The 21,534-nt window shown below is 46.4% G+C and overlaps 1 protein-coding gene across 2 annotated transcripts in view; it reads right to left on the minus strand.

The window, feature by feature from the left end:
* Nucleotides 1-20,918, minus strand: part of SLC35F2 (solute carrier family 35 member F2) — a 34,390-nt gene extending 13,472 nt beyond the window's left edge. Inside the window, exons 1-4 of one of the 2 annotated variants that reach the window (XR_007355816.2) lie at nucleotides 20,560-20,918; nucleotides 8,488-8,663; nucleotides 7,560-7,687; nucleotides 1,383-1,542 (exon numbers count right to left, since the gene is read on the minus strand). Coding sequence is in view for 1 of the 2 variants with exons in the window: in XM_048844569.2 (XP_048700526.1) it covers nucleotides 1,383-1,542; nucleotides 7,560-7,687; nucleotides 8,488-8,663; nucleotides 20,560-20,696 (601 nt within the window). In the remaining variant the exon portion in view is untranslated. The remainder of the gene's footprint in view (nucleotides 1-1,382; nucleotides 1,543-7,559; nucleotides 7,688-8,487; nucleotides 8,664-20,559) is intronic. The other variant, XM_048844569.2, reaches the window with a different exon arrangement.
* Nucleotides 20,919-21,534: the final 616 nt, after the last annotated feature.

The following is a 21,534-nucleotide window of genomic DNA, read 5'->3' on the forward strand; positions in this document are numbered from 1 at the left end:
TTTACACTGAGATAGCTAAAAGCTGTGTAGTGTAGACAAAGCCTAAGTCATACGAAAAGACCCACTGACATCAATGAGACTGGTTGTGTAAGTAGGTGCTATTCAGTGTATTTAACAGATGCATATCTGGGCCCACTATACGTTTTTTAATTGGACTAAAGACATGTTGATACGTTAACTCTAGACAAAGAGTACTCATCCACACTCTCTTTGGTTTGCAATAGTACTAATTACTTGAAATTTTAATTAACTCCAGAATCTAAAGGACAAGGTTTTATTTGAGGAGAGGTTAAAAGAGATAAACATACACATAGGCCACAGTACTCAGCTGCACCCAATAAGTGCTGTACACAGCAGGGTTGCCAACAGTCTCTTATTACAAGGGAGCTCCCTTATTTTTTCATCTCTGTACAACAAGATTGGGAGTTGCTGAGTGCTGCAAAAAGCAGCAAGAAATACCCCTGGCGAAGGTAGATAAGTACTGCTTATTATTAATAATGATCATTAATAATGATATCAGAAGGCGGGGTGGGGCAGGGGTACGAAGAAAATGGTCCCTTATTCTTGAAATACAATGTTGACAACTCTAGGTAATGGGCAAGCTGCAAAGGAGCTCTCTGTGGCTCCCTAATGCTGGAGCTGGCTTGAGATTGTTTTGGCCCCAGCATAGTTTAGAGCAGCCCTAATGCTGCTCTAACCGATGCCCAGTTGGCTGTTGGCCTCAAGGGGCCAGCCTTCCTGTCCACACATCCTCCATCCCCAGCATGTCCCTGACACCGGCTTCTATGCCACGCAGGGATTCCCTTATGCAAGCAGTATCTCCAGCTGCAGAGAGCTGCTAGCCTTCTGGCCCCTTCATGCCTTTGGAGTGGTAAGATAGGATAGGAGCAGGTCTTAGTGAACTTGGGTTTAGATCCTCAAAGGTATTTAGGTGCCTAACTCCCAATGAAATCAATGGGAGTTAGGCACCTAAATACTTTTGAGAATCTTGGCCTCGTTCTTTGAGGCAGTAGCATTAACCCAGGTCTGCAGGCAAACGGATACCACCATCCCCATAAGTCTGAATACAAGCCCTCAAATACTGTCTTTGGGGACCGAGGAGCTACTACACTTCAATAAACGAACCAAAAGTGGGAGTGTTATTCTCCAGGACAAGTAGAAGGGCATCCTGTAACATATGGCTCCACCTCCATGTCTGCAGTCTGAAAAGACAGAAGTCCTAGAGTTTGGAAGGGCATTAACCTGAAATAGAGGGTGTCACCCTGGAATAGAGCCAAACCCATTCACCATGAGTTTTCTCTTCTTTTGTCTCCCCTTTGAAAGTAAGAATGTCATGAAACCCATGTTTCCACATTCTGTCCAGATGATAACCAATTCCTTACCTTCACCGTTCTGCCTCCCAGCTAATATGTCTGCACCAACCATTGTTCCCACACCCAACAGGCAGACAGCAACAGCTATGAAATGGATGAGTCTGTATCTTGCGCGCAGAATGAACCATGAAAGAGCCATCAACAAAGGGATCCCAAAGCAGTCCAGGAGCTACGTGTACATAGAAACAGTTTTTAATTAGAAACCTGCCAAAAAAATCTTGACTTCACCATCCAGAGGGCAAACATGGACTTTATACTCCACCAGAGTACATGAAGAGTAAGCCTATGCCAGTCAATGAAGTTACACCAGTGTAAAGCCAGTTTAGGTCAGAAGGGAATCAGGCCCACAATTTTGCCATCAAAGCCATTATGTGACTTAGGCAGGTGTGGATGCTACTGAGTTGAAAGTCTCTCGTATCTGTAAACTAAGTGTACTATATTCATGATGGGTCTGCTCACCTCCGCTATCATTAGGAGTGAGAGCGTTGAAAGTGTTGCTGCTAAACTCAAGTTCCTCCAGGGGCCACTGAACTACTAGAAAGAGGATTTTTGTTTGGATTTCATTTTTTCCTCTTTTTATGTGGTTTTATTTTGCCACGCTAAAGTGGCTAAATCTGGTCATGCTCATCTGAGTTTTTTTCTTTTTCCCCTTTTCTACTTTGGAATCAGAACTACGGGCTAGATTCTGATCCCAGTTACACCAGTGAAAATCTGAAGTAAATGCAGTAAAAAGAATGGAGTTATTGCAGCTTTGTCCCATTCTGACTGAGACCAAAATCTGGCCCTGCATTTTTAAAACGGGTTCTGCTGAAAAAGCTATGTTTTGTTTAATTTAGTGCTACTGAAAGGAAAGGTGTAAAGAATTTTTGAGGGGAACAGTTATCCCATAGCCAGTTTCCAAAGCCTCCTGTTTCTTCCAGAAAACATCTACAATACAGCAATGCATTATCAGTCCAAAACGCTGTAGTATACTCAAAACTGAAAATTGGGTTGCAGCATAAAACAGATTGAATGTAACAGAAAATTAAATAACACAAGGAACATTGTCCCAATTGTATTAGTCATTTTTTATATTTAATTCAGTAAAAAAAAAACCACCTTTCCTGTTGGAATTTGCCAGAAACTGATGTGGACTTTCTACTCTGCCTTAATGGATGCCATAGAAAGTGAGGGTCACGGGACTATAGCCGAATTCAGGTCCAACTTCCCACAGAGCCCTGTACATTGTGCTTCAAATCACTGAAACTTATCAGAACTAAAACATAGGTATTAAAAACTGATCTCCTGGAGTCACATCCAAACATAAGTGCTAAATCAATGGGAAGTCTCACATAAGTACCATGATCAAGATTTAGCCCTCCGTACTTAATGTTCACTGTTACTTTTTACCTTTCTAAATACACCATTTCAGTGTTTTATTCTGCACTCCTGTTACTGAAGTGTGATTACCACTTAGAAAAGCAAGGCTGCAAAATGACTTTTGTTTATAACCACATGTTTTCACTTGCTCATAACTATACAGAGTATTTCAACTAAAATCAAGACAGCAGAAAGAGGAATTGTCACAGGTTAAATTTTAATTGGGCTTCATAAATCACATGCTCCATCTAATCCTGCTATCAGTTTTTTCTCTGTTCCCTGGATTCTCTCCAGTTTGCCCTATTTGAGAAGCAAAAGCAAAGCTGTCTAGAAATGTCCCTTTCACTGTTAATAGACAAACGCGGTCACCATTTCACTAGTTTTCTAATCATTATACAGTCCTCCAGCCAAGACAGAAAAAAATCATTTTTAAAATAAAAAATGTAATAGATTTCTAAGCCCAGAAGGGACCATGGGATGATCTATTCTGACCTCCATAGAATTTTAGCCAGTGTTTCCAACATCTAGCCCAATAACTCCAATAACTTGTAGTTGAGCTAGAACACATCTTTTAGAAAGAGTTCCAATCTTGCTTTAAACATCCAAAGGATGGGTAATTTTTCTTGGTAATGTTTCAGTGGTTAATCACTCTCGGTTAAAAAAAAAATCTTATTTCCAGTTTGAATTTTTCCAACTTCAACTGGATCTTATTATGTCTTTTCCTACTAGATTATAGAGCCCTCTAGTATAAGATATCATCTTCTAGCACCATAATCGGAGAAGGGCAAAGCAGCTGAAATATAGCTGTGAATCTGGCCAACCGATGTCACTGGGATTACTTATAAGAATAAGGGTTCATACTATAGCACTCTAAGACACCTATGGGGAAGTAGGCAATTGACATTTGGAGTTATTGCTACTAGCACCTCAGCAAACTCTCTGTTGCTGTTCAATTCTGCCCTCCTTTTTTATCGGGAGGACAAAAATGACCCTCCAATTTGATTTACCAGATGTTCTGTCTCAGCTCAGTTTTGGCCACACTTTATACTGAGGTTTCATTTATAAACAGCTAATAGATGTTTTAATAAATGGTTAGTCAATTATTACAGATTCAGAGATCCCAACAGGTCAATAGGTTGCTTATAACCATTATAACACCTTCAACTAATGTGCTTATAAATATCTATAATAGATAATACTCTTGTCTATAACATGTTGATAACATCTATAATTATTCAGAAACCATTTATAAATGGGCCCTTAATATAAAGCGATCTTTCTTTCAATATTGCATATTTTGTGCTGTGAAGTATATGGTCAAACAACTTGTTTCCGTTATCAACTCAGCTAGACGATGGCATGAAATTAAAACATGTCCTTGTTACAATTCTAATTTCCACTGGCATGGTCTGAACTGTGGCAGGATAAACCATTGCACATGTGCACCAAAATCCTTTTTTCTTTATCTACCAGGAAATAGCAGTTGCCATCTCAATGTTATCGCTGTAAAAATCTACAAGATCCTTCCTTGGCAGTACAAACATCTGCTAAACTAAAGAAAATAGTTTTGCTTTTCCATTGTTGAAAGCATGTGGAAGTTTCCCACTGAGTGGAAGTTTCCCACTGAGAAGAATCATGAGGCTGATCTCAAGCTCCATCGATTCACTGATGCACAGAGGATCCTGAACTTGCTTTAAGGGGGCAGCCCACTGGGCCATTTTGTCAAGTAGCCTGTCTCCAGCAGTGACCAGGGCCTTGGGGAAATTCAGCACCAAAGATAGGGCTAAACGTTATGGCTCGGGCCTCTCTCTGTATTTTAAACACCTCTTTCTCCCTGCCTGGCTCATTCACGGTCATATTCCCAGATGCAGGCCAGACCAGTGAGGGGCTGTGTCACCACGGCCCCTGCAACCTTGGGTGCCTCAAAGTGCTTTGCTGTTGTAGCTCCCAACCTGGGCTGCACACAAACAGCCAAACAGTATGCACGTCTCACCCCGAGTATCTGTGTATAGCTACACCCCTGGTCCAGCAACTCTGACCCCAGCAGCCTGTCAGCAACACACCAGTCACACTTTGGCTTCCCTCACCCTTGGTTACTACTTGCAGGGTGGATCCCAACACAGTCCCAGTCCCAAAATTTCCCAGAAATGTCTGTTCTGCACTGCCTCTTTACTCCTGAGGAAATTCTGCACCAAAAAATTAATATTCTGTGACAAAAAATTAAATATTTTATGCATATTTTAAAATTCTACAAAATTCTGCACATTGTATTTGTCAAAATAACACAATATAATCACACCATTTTCAACTATTTGCTGACAAGTATTTTGAAATAAATTACCAAAATAATTGAAAATGGTGTGATTATATTGTTATTGTGTTTGTGTGTTATTCTGACAATTAAAATATGCAGAACTTTGCAGAATTTTAATTTTTTAAATTTTTTGGTGCAGAATTACCTCAAGAGTTCCAGGGTTCTGTGTGGCGCAATCTGGGTGTGGGCAGCTTGGTAGGGGTTCTGGGTGCAGGAGGAATGGGACTCTGTAGGGGACTCCAGGTGAAGGTGGTTAGGGTTTGGGTGGGGGACTGGGGGAGTGGGTCTTGGTGGGGGGGTCTGGGGAGCTCCTGATGCAGAGGGTGAAGCTCGGCAGGGTGGGAGCTTGGACAAATCGGGGGGGGGTTCTGGGTGCGAGGGGCTCCTGATGCAGAGGAGGCTCAGGGAGAGGGGGGTTCTGGGTGCATGGGTGGGGGGAAGGGTCACTGTACAGGGAGCTGCTTCCCCTGTCCACCTAAACCCAGTGCATCCCCCCCACACACACACCCAGCCCCCGCCACTGAGCCTCACCCCGCCACACACCTGGAACACCCCCCTCCCCGCCCCCGAGCCAGATCCCCACCACAGTGCAGGGCTTCCTACAGCCAGGGTAAATTTCTGGGGCTTGATCTGACCCAGCCTCTGCTGCTCCGTGCAAGGAAGGGAGAAGGGGAAGGGGAAGGGGAACTCTCTCTCCATCCTCTTCCCGCGCTCTCTCTCCCAGCTGGAATTAACAGTCTCTAGTTTGCTGGGGCATGCCCAGCGCAAACAGAGCATCTGAGCTGCCTGGAAGGGGTGAGTGAGTACTGGTGCAGCTTCTCTTTGCTTCCCCGCAGAAACCATTTTCTGCAAGGAAGCAAAGGGAATTCAGGGGGCATTTTTCTGCTGCACTGCAGTTGCACAGCATTTCCCCAGGAGTATCTCCTGGACAGTTCCAATATTAAAGGTTTATTGTCCCTGTAAAGGGTCAATAATCAACAGTTTGCTACTTTAACTGGAGTTACCAACCAGTTCAATTTACACACGGCACTGGATTGGCTTATTTTAAAAAATAAAACAAGTTTATTACAAAAGAAGATAGGATTTTTAAGTGAATTCAAGTACAGGAGATGAAAGTGAAAACATAAATCTAAAAATCTAAAACCTAATCTAGCAAATTTTGGGTCCAGGCTTTGTTTAAGATGGCCTTTCTCACCCACAGTCTTCCAGAAAGATGATGACTGACCCTTTCCTTGGTCAGGATCTCTCCCAGAGGCTCAAAGGCCTTGGACACTTTGTCTCCTTAGGTGAAGGAGAGAGATATAACGTGGGGTTCTCGGCCCCTCTCTTGTATAGTCCAGTGAACCTCTGAAGTGGTTTCTTCTGAAGGTTATCCCAAAGCAAAGTTTAATCAAACTGTAAAGAAGGTGACAGGGAATGTGGTGGTGAAGAAGGCGCCATTATCTTCCTTCTCACCTGTGTTTGCTGAAATGCAAATTTTGCTTTGTCTCCTGTCATTTCCTCCCCCTGCTGTCCCGAGGACCCTGTTTACTACTCATGTCACACATTCCTTTGTTTAGGGTAGGCCTGTTTAACAACTTCTGCCTGGGCAGGGCTATGTGGGTTGGAAAGTATGCTAATAATATCATACAGGGGGATTTCATAATATTACATATAATATTGCTCCTTACATTTCACCACCATGATATTATTGACAAGCCTCGTGATACCTCACAGGCCTATTTAGTACTAAGATTATTACAGTGGTGCATAAGGTGTGAATACAGGGTTGCTTTCAGTCACACTCACAAATCTCTGTCTCTGCTGGAGCTCCTTAGGGTGTGGCTGACTCCCGTGCAGCTGCTCGAGCAGAAGGGTGTGAAAGGAACCTTCCCATTCTCCTCACACTAAGGGGCAGCCACAGCTGCAGTCCTTGCTCTCCCCTGTGTCCTGGGACTGCTCCCTGCAGTGCTCCTTTGATGCGGGTACAAGCCGCATCAAAACAGGGTGAAGAAGAACAGGAGGCAGGTGGGATGATGGCCCTGCTCCCACTCCACACTGGTCAGAAATACTGGTTGACCGAGGATGAGAATGCACCCACCTAAGTGTCGTGCAACAGGTGTGCCCCACTGTGTTACAATGCTTCCCAGAGCTCCTTGGGGCAGGGACAGCACCACCCTGCCCCCAACAAAGGCCTTTGCCAGAGAGACACAATCTGGCCCAAATCCTTGTTTTGCACCACCCAGGAAATGGAGCTGTTGTCAGCAAACTCTTAAAAACGCGTTCTATCAAACGAATAAGAGCTGTACTCAAGAGACTTGGCACTGGATACCACAAGCAAATGTTCACTGCTTCCCAGAAGTATTACTCATGGCACAGCATGCTCCACTCCCCAGACTGCAGAGAGGACTCCATATATTGACAATCTTTTCCATTTTAAAACAGTTCCATATTTGTTCTATAAAAATCTCATGATAATAACAGATTCAAACGGATTTAAAAGCAGCAAATCAGAAAGGGAAAAGGACCCATACCTGAACGCTCGTTAGGGTTGTATACTGGTAAGCCTTTACAATTGTGTAATTAGCTTCGACATCCACTAGTGCCAACAGAATATACTTCCACCATTTCTTTTTCAGAATTTGCAAAAGGTTGTCACTGCCTGGTTAGAGAAAACTTCAGTCAATATACGTTTGTTTCAAAAGGAATGCTGAATGTTTTTTAAGGTATATCTGATATTACTGTGTTTGGTTCTAGTTGGCCCATCTGAATTAAGATAAAGTAGAAACAGACCGCAGCCCACAGACGGGCAATAGAAATGATTAAAGGCATAGAAAGATTTCCGTTTGAAAAGAAACTGACAAGACTAGGGCTGTTTAAAGAGAAGATGAATAAGAAAAGCAGCAGCCTCAGGACTGCTCTAATTTATTCAAAAGGCTGAGCATAGCCCTATATAGCCCCGAATACGGGAAGTGCAAAGGTATCTTAAAGCTGCCTTTGCCATCACATCCTCCCTCTTCATTCCTGCCAAAAGTATAGGAATTCAGTAACTGAGAATTAGGTCCACAGACTTCAGTGGGGTTCTGTACAAGTAAAGGGGTCCACTCGTGCTTATCTGAAATTGCCAGCTTCTCACTATGCTATCACTGATACTTTAAAATATATACAAAATGGGTATGAAACAAATAAAATCTCCTTTGCTCTCCCCACAATATTCAGGTGAATTCACACTTCTACAGCCCAATCCTGCTTCTACTGGAGTCATTGGGCATTTTACCATTGACGTCAGTGGGTGCAGGAGTGGACCCCTACTTTTATGATATCTCTCATATCTCTCATGGTGTTCAGTTGGCCCATACTTCACAGAGTGCATGTCTCACTGTTTTAGTGCATTAATCTGAAAAGTATGCAAGGAAAACAGAGTTTTATGAACCAAAATCCCTCCCACAGTATTTCACATACCTCTCCTAAATGCCAACATAGTCGTATAAACTAGAAGAAGCAAACAATAATTGATAAAACTTTGTAGCATTGGAGTGTTCACTTTGTAGTGTTCTGCTAAATACTGGCTTGCAACAGCAGTCCCACAGATAAACAAGGAAAGCATCTGACCCAGCGCAAGTGTTTTCAAAATATGACTGTAAATGTAAAAGAAAAATGAAATTAATTTAGAATTAAAAAAATATTAATTATCTTAATATTTACAGAAAAAAATCAGAAGCCGTTTCTTCCAAGCTAGTTCTTTCTTCCACTCCCTTTCATTAGCTCCTCAGCTCATACATGTTGTTGAAACCATTTTTTAGCGCACCTCCTACTTACACATGCACATGGGGCCCTGTCTACATGGGAAGCATTTTCTAACCTCATACAGTCTTGGAACCCGTTCAGTAAAAATAGATCAAGCCAACTTAAATCACCTAAAACTGAGTCCATACTATCTCTTTAAATAATTTTAAATTCAGTTTAGCTGAAGTGGTTTTAAAACCAAGCAGAGAATATCTCCAGTGTAGCTAGGTATTCTGATACCAAGGGCCTATGGTCTATTCCTTGCTCTGCACAGACTTCCTGTGCCACCTAAACTCTCTGTGCCTCAGTTACCCAAACCATAAAAGAGGGATAATACTTATCTAACTCAAGCCTCCTGTGAGGCTCAATTCCTGAGTGACTTGAAGTCAGCTGAGACATTTGGAGGGAAGGTGCTACAGAAATGCAAAGTGTTATTATTAGGTGTGGATATGTTTGCTATTTTCCATCACATTCCACTGCAGTTCTTGATGGTGATTAGAACGAACACTTCCTGCGCAAGCATTGCTTTAACTCACATGCCTCTTCCTATGCCCAGCTAAAACTAGGGAAAGGGTTCTAGCCCACTTTGGTTTTCAAGCACGTTATCTATTTAATTCAAAGTAGTTTTGAGCTTTGTTGTATTTCTAGACATTCAAAATTAATATATCAAATTATATTCCTAGCCTAGTTCACAGGCTGGTTATGTTGGTGACATTCTGTCTATTCTATTCAGTGTAGGATATTAAATCTCACTCATCACTGCAGTATCTGAGCTCCTTCCAGTTGTGCATTAAGCAACACAACTACACATCTGTCATGTGTGGTTTATTCTCTCTTCCTCTCCCCAGACACAGAAACATGTGCAGTGGCATGCCTTGTTGTGATAAGGGTTTTGTTGTTGTTTTGGTTTTGGGGAGAGTGGTGGGGAGCTAATAAATATACCTGTTGCTATCTATGTTTGAAAAGGCAAGCTCAAAGAAAAGTGCCTTGCACTTGAGAGTGAAAGATGGTGAGGTTTGTGATGCTTCTTAGTTTCTGGGGGTATTCATTCCACAATCTCAGATCATGCGGTCTCCTGCACAGATGAGTTTTAGTGCTAAGAACTCCCATGTACCAGAGGAGTGGTGTTGTCAGCCACCATCTTTGTCCTGGAGCTTTAGTCGATCTTTTAGATATACTGGCCATGGAGTGCTCTGAGCACAAGGACGAAGACCATGAACTTGATTTGAAATTCTATGATCGTTGAATGCTTGAAGTTGGCAATATTGCAAAGATACAGCCAGGTTTTCATGTACATCACAAAACAATGTGGATGTTGAAAACTGTCTGACTATGGGCTTGTATTCACGGCTGAGCTAACTCGAGTGTTGCCCCAGTAAGGGTATTTCTACAATCAGAGGTGTGACTGCAGCATGGGTAGACATAGCTAAGCTGGCTTTGATCTAGCTAGTTTGAATCACAAATAACAGTAAAAAGAAAAGGAGTACTTGTGGCACCTTAGAGACTAACCAATTTATTTGAGCATGAGCTTTCGTGAGCTACAGCTCACTTCATCATCTGATGAAGTGAGCTGTAGCTCACGAAAGCTCATGCTCAAATAAATTGGTTAGTCTCTAAGGTGCCACAAGTACTCCTTTTCTTTTTGCGAATACAGACTAACACGGCTGTTCCTCTGAAACAAATAACAGTGAAGCCAAAGCAGCTTGGCTGGCAGCACATGTGGTAGAAGCCTACCCAGGACCCTGGGATGTAATCATGCGGCTAACCTATGCTGCCACAGTTTTTGTAGCATGAGAAGACCTATGCCAAAGCCCTGGGCACCATGTCTACACTACTACTGGTAGCTGTGCTAGCTATATTAAAGCTTGCACGGGTATGCTTACCTGTGCTACAATCACATCTTCGTTTGCTGTGTAGGCACACGGGTACCTCTGAGCTGCAGCTGCAGGACATGCAGATGTCCCGGCATTAAGCTAGCTAGCTCACTAAAAACAGCAGTGAGAGCGTGGGCTTCAGCTTGGGCTAGCAATGCAAGTACATGCTTAGAATCATAGAATCATAGTATATCAGAGTTGGAAGGGACCTCTGGAGGTCATCTAGTCCAACCCCCTGCCCAGAACAGGACCAATCCCCAACTAAATCATCCCAGCCAGGGCTTTGTCAAGCCTGACCTTAAAAACTTCAAAGGAAGGGGATTCCACCACCTCCCTAGGTAACACATTTCAGTGTTTCACCACCCTCCTAATGAAAAAGTTTTTCCTAATATCCAACCTAAATCTCCGCCACTGCAACTTGAGACCATTACTACTTGTCCTGTCATCTGCTATCACTGAGAATAGTCTAGATCCATCCTCTTTGGATCCACCTTTCAGGTAGTTAAAAGCAGCTATCAAATCCCCCCTCATTCTTCTCTTCCGTAGACTAAACAATCCCAGTTCCCTCAGCCTCTCCTCATAAGTCATGTGTTCCAGACCCCTAATCATTTTTGTTGCCCTTCACTGGACTCTCTCCAATTTTTCCACATCCTTCTTGTAGTGTGGGGCCCAAAACTGGACACAGTACTCCAGATGAGGCCTCACCAATGTCGAAAGGAGGGGAACGATCACGTCCCTCGATCTGCTGTCAATGCCCCTACCTATACACTCCAAAATGCCATTGGCCTTCTTGGCAACAAGGGCACACTGTTGACTCATATCCAGCTTCTCGTCCACTGTCACCCCTAGGTCCTTCTCTGCAGAACTGCTGCCTAGCCATTCGGTCCCTAGTCTGTAGCAGTGCATTGGATTCTTCCGTCCTAAGTGCAGGACTCTGCACTTGTCCTTGTTGAACCTCATCAGATTTCTTTTGGCCCAATCCTCCAATTTGTCTAGGTCCCTCTGTATCCTATCCCTACCCTCCAGCGTATCTACCACTCCTCCCAGTTTAGTGTCATCCACAAACTTGCTGAGGGTGCAATCCACACCATCCTCCAGATCATTAATGAAGATATTGAACTTGGGGGGTCAGGCAGGCTTGTGCAGCCCACACTGCCATATCCTCACTGCTATTTTTAGCGAATTAGCTAGATTAAAGCTACCAGATAACTCACACTCCTGGCTGCACTGTACACTAACCCCAAGGGTATTTCTTCTACACTGCAGTCAGCACATGTAGACGTACCCCAGATAGCTTTGAGCTAGCTGGCTCAAATAACAGTAGCAATGAATCCGCAGCAGCATAGGCTAGCCACTCGAATACATACATACCCAGGGTCCTGGATGGGGTTGTGCAGCCCTTGCGGCCACTCAACCTGCTGTGGCTTCACTGCTATTCTTATTCGAGCTTGCTGGATCAAAACCATCTTGGGTATGTCTACTCTATACACTGTCGTGCGGACATACTCAAGAACCCCAAAACTGACTGCATGCTTTTAACTCAAGTTGGCTGGCCCATCATAGGTTACAGGCGACAGCTCAAGTTACCAAAACTCATCAGCTGCTAATGCAATCACGAATACAATTATTTTGTGCTGTTCTAGTGTCATTTTGCAATTATTTTGCACTCAAGCTAAGCTAATTCAAGAGGAGTTAACTTGAATTAACTGCAGTGAAAACACAGTTTTAGGAAAAAGAAAAGGAGGACTTGTGGCACCTTAGAGACTAACAAATTTATTTGAGCATAAGCTTTCGTGAGCTACAGCCCACTTCATCGGATGCATTCATAGTTTTAGGGTATGTCTAAACTGCAGTTGGGAGGTGTAATTCCGGTCTGGGTAGACATACATGTTCTAGCTCTGAACACCTTAGTACAGCAAAAATATAAGGGCCTGTCTACATTTGAAATGCTGCAGTGGCACGATGCCTGGCGGCAATGAAAGTTGCGATCTTCTACACTCACAACCCATAGGGCCAGTGCCAAACAGAGTAGTCACCATAAATGTACAGCAAGCATGCCAACATTATTAGCAGCAATGTCGGTGACATATGCACAGATGTGCAGCAAGCATCACACGGTTCCTAACAGGCCCCCAAACTGCAGCGCCAGGTTGAGTGCAGTACACCAGAGCACATTACTTTGGCTTGCTGTTACAGTGCTCTTTCAAAGCCTCCCTACACCGTATAGCTCCTCGTTGAGTTTGTCCAATAGCCCTTGTCTTTGTGCAGTGTTGTTGTAGCCGTGATGGTCCCAGGATATTAGAGTTTGAACAGCCAGAGACACAAGGGCTTTAGAGAGACAGGGTGGGTGAGGTAATATCTTTCATTGGACCAACTTCTGTTGGTGAGAGAGACAAGCTTTCGAGTTTACATAATCTCTTCTTCACGGCTGGGAAACTTGAGTGTCACACCTGAATTCAAGGTTCAACAGATTGTTTAGTATAAGTAGTTAACACATATTTCAAGGAACCACTCAAGGTGAAATGGCCCGTTAAGACCACTCCAGTCACAGGAAGGAAAGGAAGCCAGGAGGCAGGGGGTCCCGCCCTCTGACGTAAGGGAGAAGGAAGAGAAGAAGCAGGAAAGAAGTAATCCAGAAGTGACATCAGTAAGGTCAGGGAAGCTGCAGACCTTGACTGATTGGTAAAGGGCCCTTGGCAGGTTCCTCTACAAACCACTGCAGAGTGGTACTGTTTGGGGCGATGAATTAGAAGACTGCCTGGATCACTGCAGGAGTGACAGGGTCAGGGCAGTGGATGTGAGGAATGCCTGATGCCACTTGAACAGAAGAGACTTTGAAGGACTTTACCCTGGAAGGGGAAACCGCTGAGTGACCTGGCTGGAGGATAGAGTCACAAAGAGGCAGCAGCAGCTCCTATAGCGAGAGAGGGGCTGCAGACTGGGAGAAAGAGACAGTGGACAATGGAAGGAAGGGGCATTGGCCTGGCAGAGCTAATCACCAGAACCACCAGGAGGGGACACCGTTCCATGGTGAATAGAGCCCACATCACAGGTCCTCATCAAGTATGGGTTGTAGCTGTGGGATGGTAGGTGACAACAAGGTGACAATAAATCCCCTCCGACTACACACCCCTAGTTGTCACCTCCCACCATGACTGTCATTCTGCACCTGCTGAGTTGGTAGTTAAATCTTTCCATGGTGCTGTCAAGATGGCTGGTACACGGCTTCATGAGCCCAGGGCGTAAGGAGTAGGTTGTGTCCCCCAAAGATCACTACTGGCATTTCAACATTGCCAGTTAGCAAAGAAGGTCCCTGCTTGTAGCTGTCTGAACAAGAGAAGCATCATGCAGCTTCCCTGACCAGCCAGCATTGGTGGCAATGAAGTAAATCCCCAGTGATCCAACAGCACTTGCATAAGCATAGAAAATTAACCCTTTCTGTCGATGTACCCTGTGGCAAGGTGCTCTGGGTCCAAACTAGGGATATGTGTGCTGTCTATTGCTCCATCCATGATGTCCTGCACATTGCTGAAAGTCACAGTCCTGCGTAGCAGGAGACTATTAATGGTCCAGCACACCTGCATCACAACGGCCCTAACTGTGGATTTTCCCACTCCAAAATGACTCCCATGGACAGGTAGCAATCCGCCATTGCAAGTGTCCACAGTGTGATTGCCACTTGCTTCTGCACTATCAGAGTCTGTGCTGGGGCCGAACCCCATTTGAGAAATAGGCTGAACCAGGCCAGAGAGGCTGTGCAAACCAGCATCCAATCAGTGAAGGCCTGGGGAGAGCCAATCAGGGTGGGGGGAGGGGCAGCCAATCAGGACCGGGCAAGGTCCTATATCAAGGCTGCCCAGCTAGGAAGCAGTGTAGTCTCTCCCTGACTGGCAAGGGAGGAGGACTGGCTTCTAAGCAGAAAGGTAGCACTGTGGACAGAGCAGTGCTGGGGAAGGGCAGAAGGTGCTGGGGAGCTCCAGCCAAGGAAAACCCCAGGCTGCAGGCCTTGCTGTAGAGGGCTGAGCAGGTGTGCAGGGCTGAAGGGGAAGCAGCCCAGGGACAATAGTTTGACAAGGGGAGAGAAGGAGGGCAGAGAGGCTGCTGCTAGAGGGTCCCTGGGTTGGGACCCAGAGTAGTGGGTGGGCCTGGGTCCCCCTCCTTTCCCCCTTGTACTACACCTGGCTGAGGAGGAGCGTGGCCTGATACAGGCTGTGGCTGGCCCCTGTGACAAAGGGGCTAGACTCAGAGGCTGCAGCCGGCCACTACAGCACGTGCAGATTGTGGACTACTGATAACACCAAATGCCTGGAAGGGGGTGAGGCCGGAGCAGTGGGCACTGCCAGAGGGCAGTGTCCTGAAGAGGACACCGCCAAGCGAGGAGCAACGTGGGCCCAAATGCCAGCAGGGTGAGAGATGGATGGGACACCACTAGCAGAGGGCACTCTGCACTAGACAGAGCTAATTCCCTGAGGCTCTGCGGTGGTGAGTCTCAGACCCTGTCACAGAGTCACTCCCAGTTTAGGTGTCCCTGAGTTGGATCGTTGGGGTGAGTTCAGTGCACAGATCCAGGAATATGGCGTTGCACAGCCAAAGGTTCTGCAGCCACTGCCTGTCATCCCAAATCCGCATCACGATGCGATCCCACCAGTCGGTGCTCATTTCTTGATCCTAGAAGCGGCACTCCACCATCTGCAGATACTCTGTGAATGCCAACAACCACCTTGAATTGGTTCTCATGTCCCATGGCAGTCTGTCCTCCAAGAAATTGCCATGTTCCCTGCAGTTTTTGCGGCTCTGCAAATACCAGAGGACTGGGCCTCCTGTGCTTGCAACGCTCACAACAATAGTGCAGAGCTGTGCAGGCTCCCTGCTTCTGTCAGAGATGGCAGACAGCAACAAGTTCCACATGGGTTTGTGGGAAATTGATAACAGGTGTGAAAATTATGGGATGGAGAACATTGCTTTATGGGAAGTTGAACCCTTGCTCCCAGTCACCCTGCCCAACTCACTTATGCCCAAGACAGAGTGCTGAACAGTGGTGGGTTGCTCACTGAATATCCACAATGCAGCACTGCACTGTACATCGACACAAGCTCTCCTGATGGGTACACACAGTGCCAGTGCAAGGAGCCAAGTCTGCATGCACACAAGCAATATGCTAACTGCAGCGGCTGTATGCTAACGTAACTTGCATCAGCAAAACACTGTAGTGTATTCAGAGCCTTCAGTGTAGAGACACACACACACAACTAGGTTGATGCAAGGCATACATCGACCTAACTTGGTAATGCAGACCAGGCCTAAGTGTGGCCGCTGTGGCTCACGTGGTGGCTCAGTTTAGCTGCCTGAAGTACATACCTAGGATCCCGTACAGGACTGTACTCTGGAAGCTAGCCCAAGCCACTGCTTATGCTGCCATGTCAACACTGCTGTTTTTAGCACACTCGTTCAATCAGAGCTAGGACATGCACATCTACCCAACGTGGGAATTATACCTGCTAGCTGCTGTGTAGATGTACCCACAGACTAGCAACTAAGCTTGTGTGAACCCTTGTAACAGCCAGGCAGCTGTAACTCAAAGCAGTTTTTAGTTGTGTTGTGAGGCTAAATTAATTAAAAAGGTCTGCACTGAAGATAGATTATATAAAAATTACATTTTTCTTATTCAAGAGCTCTGCCCGTGTGTATATTTCAGTCAGATCTGCTGGCGGGAGTGCTAATAACAAAACTTACTACTTTTTATTTTTGTTAGCCCTGCACAGCTAGTGTGAGCTGGGTTCTACTCCTTCCAGTGACTCTTCAAAAGAGTTGTTTGGTGTCACCTATGCAAACCTACTGAAAGTTAATGGCATTGCAGAGGTGTCACTGCAGGTCTTTGTTACTGTTGATGATGTATGAAAAAGAAACAGATTGCAGGCTGCGAGTGCAGAGCTGGCAGATAAAAAAAAAAAAAGTAAGCTGAGCATATTTAACACAGAAGTTATTAGACACTAGTAAATATGGAGCCCAACAATGCCTTTTTACAGAGATACTTTTCAGAATAGAAGTGCATTTAATGTTTGTAAAATGTATTAAGAGCCTTGAGATAAAAGTCCAAAATAGTATATGAATTATTATTACAGTTCCTAAAATGGTTCTCTGAGAGTAGATGGCATACACTTCAGGGTATATATACTGCCTTTCACAACTTTGCCAAAATTCATCCATAGGAACAAAGAAAACTTTTTTCTTTCCCTTTTTGAGATCCCCATACTTAGCTAGCTTTCAGAAAACAATCCTGCATTGGCAGTGAGATAGTTTGTGCACCACTGATCTAGGCTATGAGGTGTGCCTCTCTGGGCATGGAGGAATGTTTGGGGGGGGGAGAACAGCGATGCCAGATGGCTCATGCCAGCTCCCACAGGGGGCTGGGGATGGAGCACCACCTACTCCCCAGACTCACCTCAACAGGCTACCCAGTCTGTGGGTCAGTGTCCACGCTGATTTCTGCTTCCACCAGCCTCCACGCCCAGCATTGGCTCTGCCCCCAGAGACTATCATACTTGCCCTCCCCACCCTGAAAACCCTAGAGGGGAGAGACAGAGGGGCAGGTTTTGGCCCTGCCCTCGCGATGCAGCCTGGCAACAATATAGAAGCAGCACGCTGCTGAGGAAGCCTTGACTGTGCAGTAATGGGGGGTCACAGACAGATTCTGTTAATGGTAAGGGGGAGCGCAACTGGAAAAGTTTGTGCACCATTGGCCTAGATGACCTAACAGACCTTGTCCACCTCTAACTAAACTAGGGCTGGTTAATTGTTTTTTCCATATGAAGGCTTTTTTTGTTATTGTTGAAAATTAGTTCTTTTCTATATCAGAAATCTTTAGAAAAAACAAAATTTTCACAAACTTTCTGGGGGCTTTTTCATTTTCACAAGATTAGAAAATGAAAAATGTAGTCTCAGTAATGTTGTTTATGATTTATTTATTTCCTACTTCCTTTTCCTTCCTCTTTTGTCTTTCCCCCTTTTTCTGTGGCAAATGGAAAAAGGGGTGAAGATTTGGGAAAATTAAAATGTGGGAAAAATGGGAAGGGGTGAAGGAAAAAAAGAGCCCCAAAACATTCAAAAACCTGTAAACCAAAAATTTATTTTAAAAATTTGAATGAAAAATTCTGAAGTAATTTTCAGTCTATAGGTTTTAAAAAGGAACTTTTGTTATTCAACATGTTTGTGAATATTTTGAAAGAATGAGTTCCTTTTCTTAACCCGTGGAAAGAAAATGACTTCTAAAATTTTAGTGAAGATTTTTCCCATTTGTGTTTTCACCAGATACTAATACTCTCCAATACGAAGCTTGTCTCAGCTGAAGTCACTCGTCAGACATTGAGATGCAAAAGAGATTGTAGTCTTGAGTTTTGTCCTGTGTTAGACACAAAAAGGATCCTCCTTGAGAGACTTGACTCTTAGAAACCTCTCTTGTCATCCTGGCCCGTGATGTTACAATGCTGTAAAAAATGTTCCTACTATGTCGTGGTTCTGGGATACAGATGGATAGATGAGTGGGGATACAGGCCTGATTCTGCAAGGTACAAAGCAGTCTGGTCCCAGTCCAGCAAAACATTTAGGCGCAAAATTTTAAAAGGTATTTAGGCTTTGCTATAGTCAGCGTTGCAATGCCTCACTGATTTAAGAGCCTTAAGCACTCACTTAAATGAAAGCATATGAGTAGTTTTTCAGTGGGACTACTGGCATGTTTAAAGTTAAACATATGCTTACAGGCTTTGCCAGATCAGGGCCAGCACATTCCACATCTTACAGGACCAAACTCACACAGGAAGAGTTAAAAGCAGCCTTTCATGGTGATGGTTCATTTAAGGCAGTGGTCACCAACTGGTCAATCACAATTGACTGGTCGATCCTAGAGGATCTCCCAATTGATCGCAATCTCTGGTGGAGAAGCGGGGCTGCCGCTAAGGCAGGCTCCCTGCCTGCCCTGGCCCCACGCCGCTCCTGGAAGCGGCCAGTGCAGCCCCAGGGGCAGGGATCTCCCTCCGCACGCTGCTCCTGCCTGCAAGCACTGCCCCCACAGCTCCCATTGGCCAGGAACAGGGAGTTGTGGTGCTTCCAGAGAGGGGCAGCACACAGAGCCAAGTTTCCCCCCCAATGTTTCCCCCCCAGGGGCGCATTGGCCCCTTCCAGGAGCAGCGTGGGGCCAGCGCAGGCGGGGAGCCTGCCTTAGCGGCAGCCATGCTACACCACAGACCAGGAGCCACTGGGGGTAAGTGTTGCCCGGCGGGAGGTCACAGCCCAAACCCCAGCCCTGAGCCCCCTCCCGGAGCCAGCATCCCAAACCCACTCCTGCACCCCAACCCTGACCCCACTCCCAGAGTCAGCACCCTGTACCCCCTCCTGCACCCCAACGCTGCCCAACCCCTGACCTCCCTCCCAGAGCCAGCATCCCATGCCCCCTCCTGTATCCCAACACTCTGCCCCAGCCTGGAGCCTGCTCCTACACTCAAACTCTCTCCCTGAGCTTGCACCCCTCATTGCCTCCTGCCCCCCAACCCCCTGCCCCAGGCTCAGCCAAGAGCCTGCGCCCCCTCCCGAACCCCGACCTCTTACCCCAGCTCAGTGAAAATGAGTAGGGGGAGGAGCGAGCGATGGGGGGGGAGAATGGAGTGAACAGGGCGGGGCTTTGGGGAAGGGGCAGGGCCTCAGAGAAGGGGAGGGGTAGATCCTGGGTTGCCCTTACATTCAAAAAGTGATCTTGTCCTAAAAAGGTTGAAGACCACTGATTTAAGGGTATGTGTGACTACACCATACCCAGACTTCACTACTGCAGGTTTTTAAAAGGCAGAAAGATGGATGGGAGATTACATCATGCTTCCCTTCCCCCAGTTTATCCACAGGACACAAAGCGTGAAATCCAGAGTCCATTAAAATCAATGGGACTTTTACCAATAATGTAAATGTGGCCAGGATTGCAGCAAAGGTGGACAGAGTGAGTCTGTTCCCTGTTCAGGTCACTAGCTCTGCCCTGCCACTCCTTCCCAAAAGATTGTTACTACCTTACAGAGACACCAAACAGGGATGAGTGGAGGGGTGAAAGGGGACCCATCAAGGGTTGCCCCTCAAGCACTCATCCCCCTGGTACTGACTTTTTCATGGTAATCCCACTAACTGTAAACTCTGTTCGTGAGCCATTAGCAGGCCTAATTCAGCTTTAGAGCCTGCAGAATATCAGCCCACAAGCCAGGCCCAGGTTACATTGCACCCCGGGGCTGTTTTGTTGCAAAGGGCGGACACGGTGCCAAATCAGGCTGCAATTGTCCATCCTGTTCGCATGTGGCAACACCCAGTTGGGTGCTCAATAAAGTGGCTGGTAGATCAGGGAAAGGGGGCACGTTTGCTCTGAAGCTGGGGGCACCGATTTAATAGCAAAAGCTACAGAATACCGTGCTTTTCTGTAGCACCTTCCACCCGAGGATCTCCATGCGTTTTACAGCGTCCCCTCATCCCCCCTGGGTCAGCGGCAGCGCTGAGAACTAGTCTCCTGATCCTGCAATTCACCCACAGGCTCGTTCTCCGCCTCCCAAGCAGTCCCGGAGCGGCGCCGCTATTACCCCTGGTGCTGGGGCTTTCCCAGAGAAGCACGTGTAAACGCCCCAGGCAGCCCACACGCGCTGGTAGCTGGGCACAGCCAGGGGGCTGCTCTGAATAGGGTGGCCCTCTGGCGGGGGGGAGGGGGCGATTAGGGCATCCCTTCCAGGAAGGGAGCTCCCCGCTGCCCCATGTGCGGATCACACGTGGCTCAGCCTCGGCAGGGCTCCTCCGGCTCGCAGCAGGGCAGAGACGCGCGGCAAGTCCGCCCGCCGCCTCTGCCCTTTGTACTCACCAAGTGCAGAGTTTGTCTTTGATCCCAAGCAAGAGGCTGCGGGGCGATCTCAGAGGCGCTGCTGCAGCCGCGGGAGCTGCTGCTGTTTCCGACGGTGCCCGCGGGCAGGGGGCATCCTCCGGACCGGCCACGTCCATTGGGAGCCAGACGCCGCCGAGCAGCCGCTGTCTAGAGAGCTGGGTGGGAGGCGAGCGCAGACTGGGAGGAAGGGGGGGGGCGGTGCTAGCGCGCGGCTTCTTTGCTGGCTCAGCTGCTCTGCAAAATCTCTCTCCTGTGCGGGTGGCTTCCGCAGCAAATCATTAACAGTCAGCAGACAAGACCCAAACAATCCAGTCAAGATCGCACGCTGGCATCTCTCTCCGGGGCTGTAACCTGCTCCAGGAGCGGGGAGAGACTTCTGCTCCTCTCTCCTGGTTGATCTGGGGAGCTGCCAGCTCGTCATTTATTCCCTCCTTTTCTACCTGCAGGTGAGGTTGCACAATGCTTTTAGTTCTCGTTTTTCCCCTCCCAGGTGTCTTTAGGGCAGAGGAGGCCATGCCCCAAATCTCTGGGATTTTCTCACTCAGAATGGATTTGTTGTGCGCCCCTATTTGCAAGAGGCAACACTTAAACCAGATTTGCAATGAATCAGAGCTGCTTTCCCAAGGCCTGATTCTCTTTCCAGTCTCACATGAGTTTTACACCAGTGTAACTCTTGACGTCTACAGGGTTTCTTCTGATTTCCATCATTTTAAGTGATGGGAGAGTCATTATTTTGAGCGAACAATAGATCTGTGGGTGGTTAGAGACTACAAACCAGGTCTCTAGCATGGCCCAGAGTTTCCTTTTCAAGATGTTGAACAAATCAGGAAGGTCACTGGCTGAATCATAGAATATCAGGGTTGGAAAGGACCTCAGGAGGTCATCTATTCCAACCCCCTGCTCAAAGCAGGACCAATCCCCAATTTTTGCCCCATCCCTAAATGGCCCCCTCAA

This window comes from Caretta caretta, chromosome 1, assembly GCF_965140235.1.
Source record: "Caretta caretta isolate rCarCar2 chromosome 1, rCarCar1.hap1, whole genome shotgun sequence".
Lineage (NCBI taxonomy): Eukaryota > Metazoa > Chordata > Testudines > Cheloniidae > Caretta > Caretta caretta.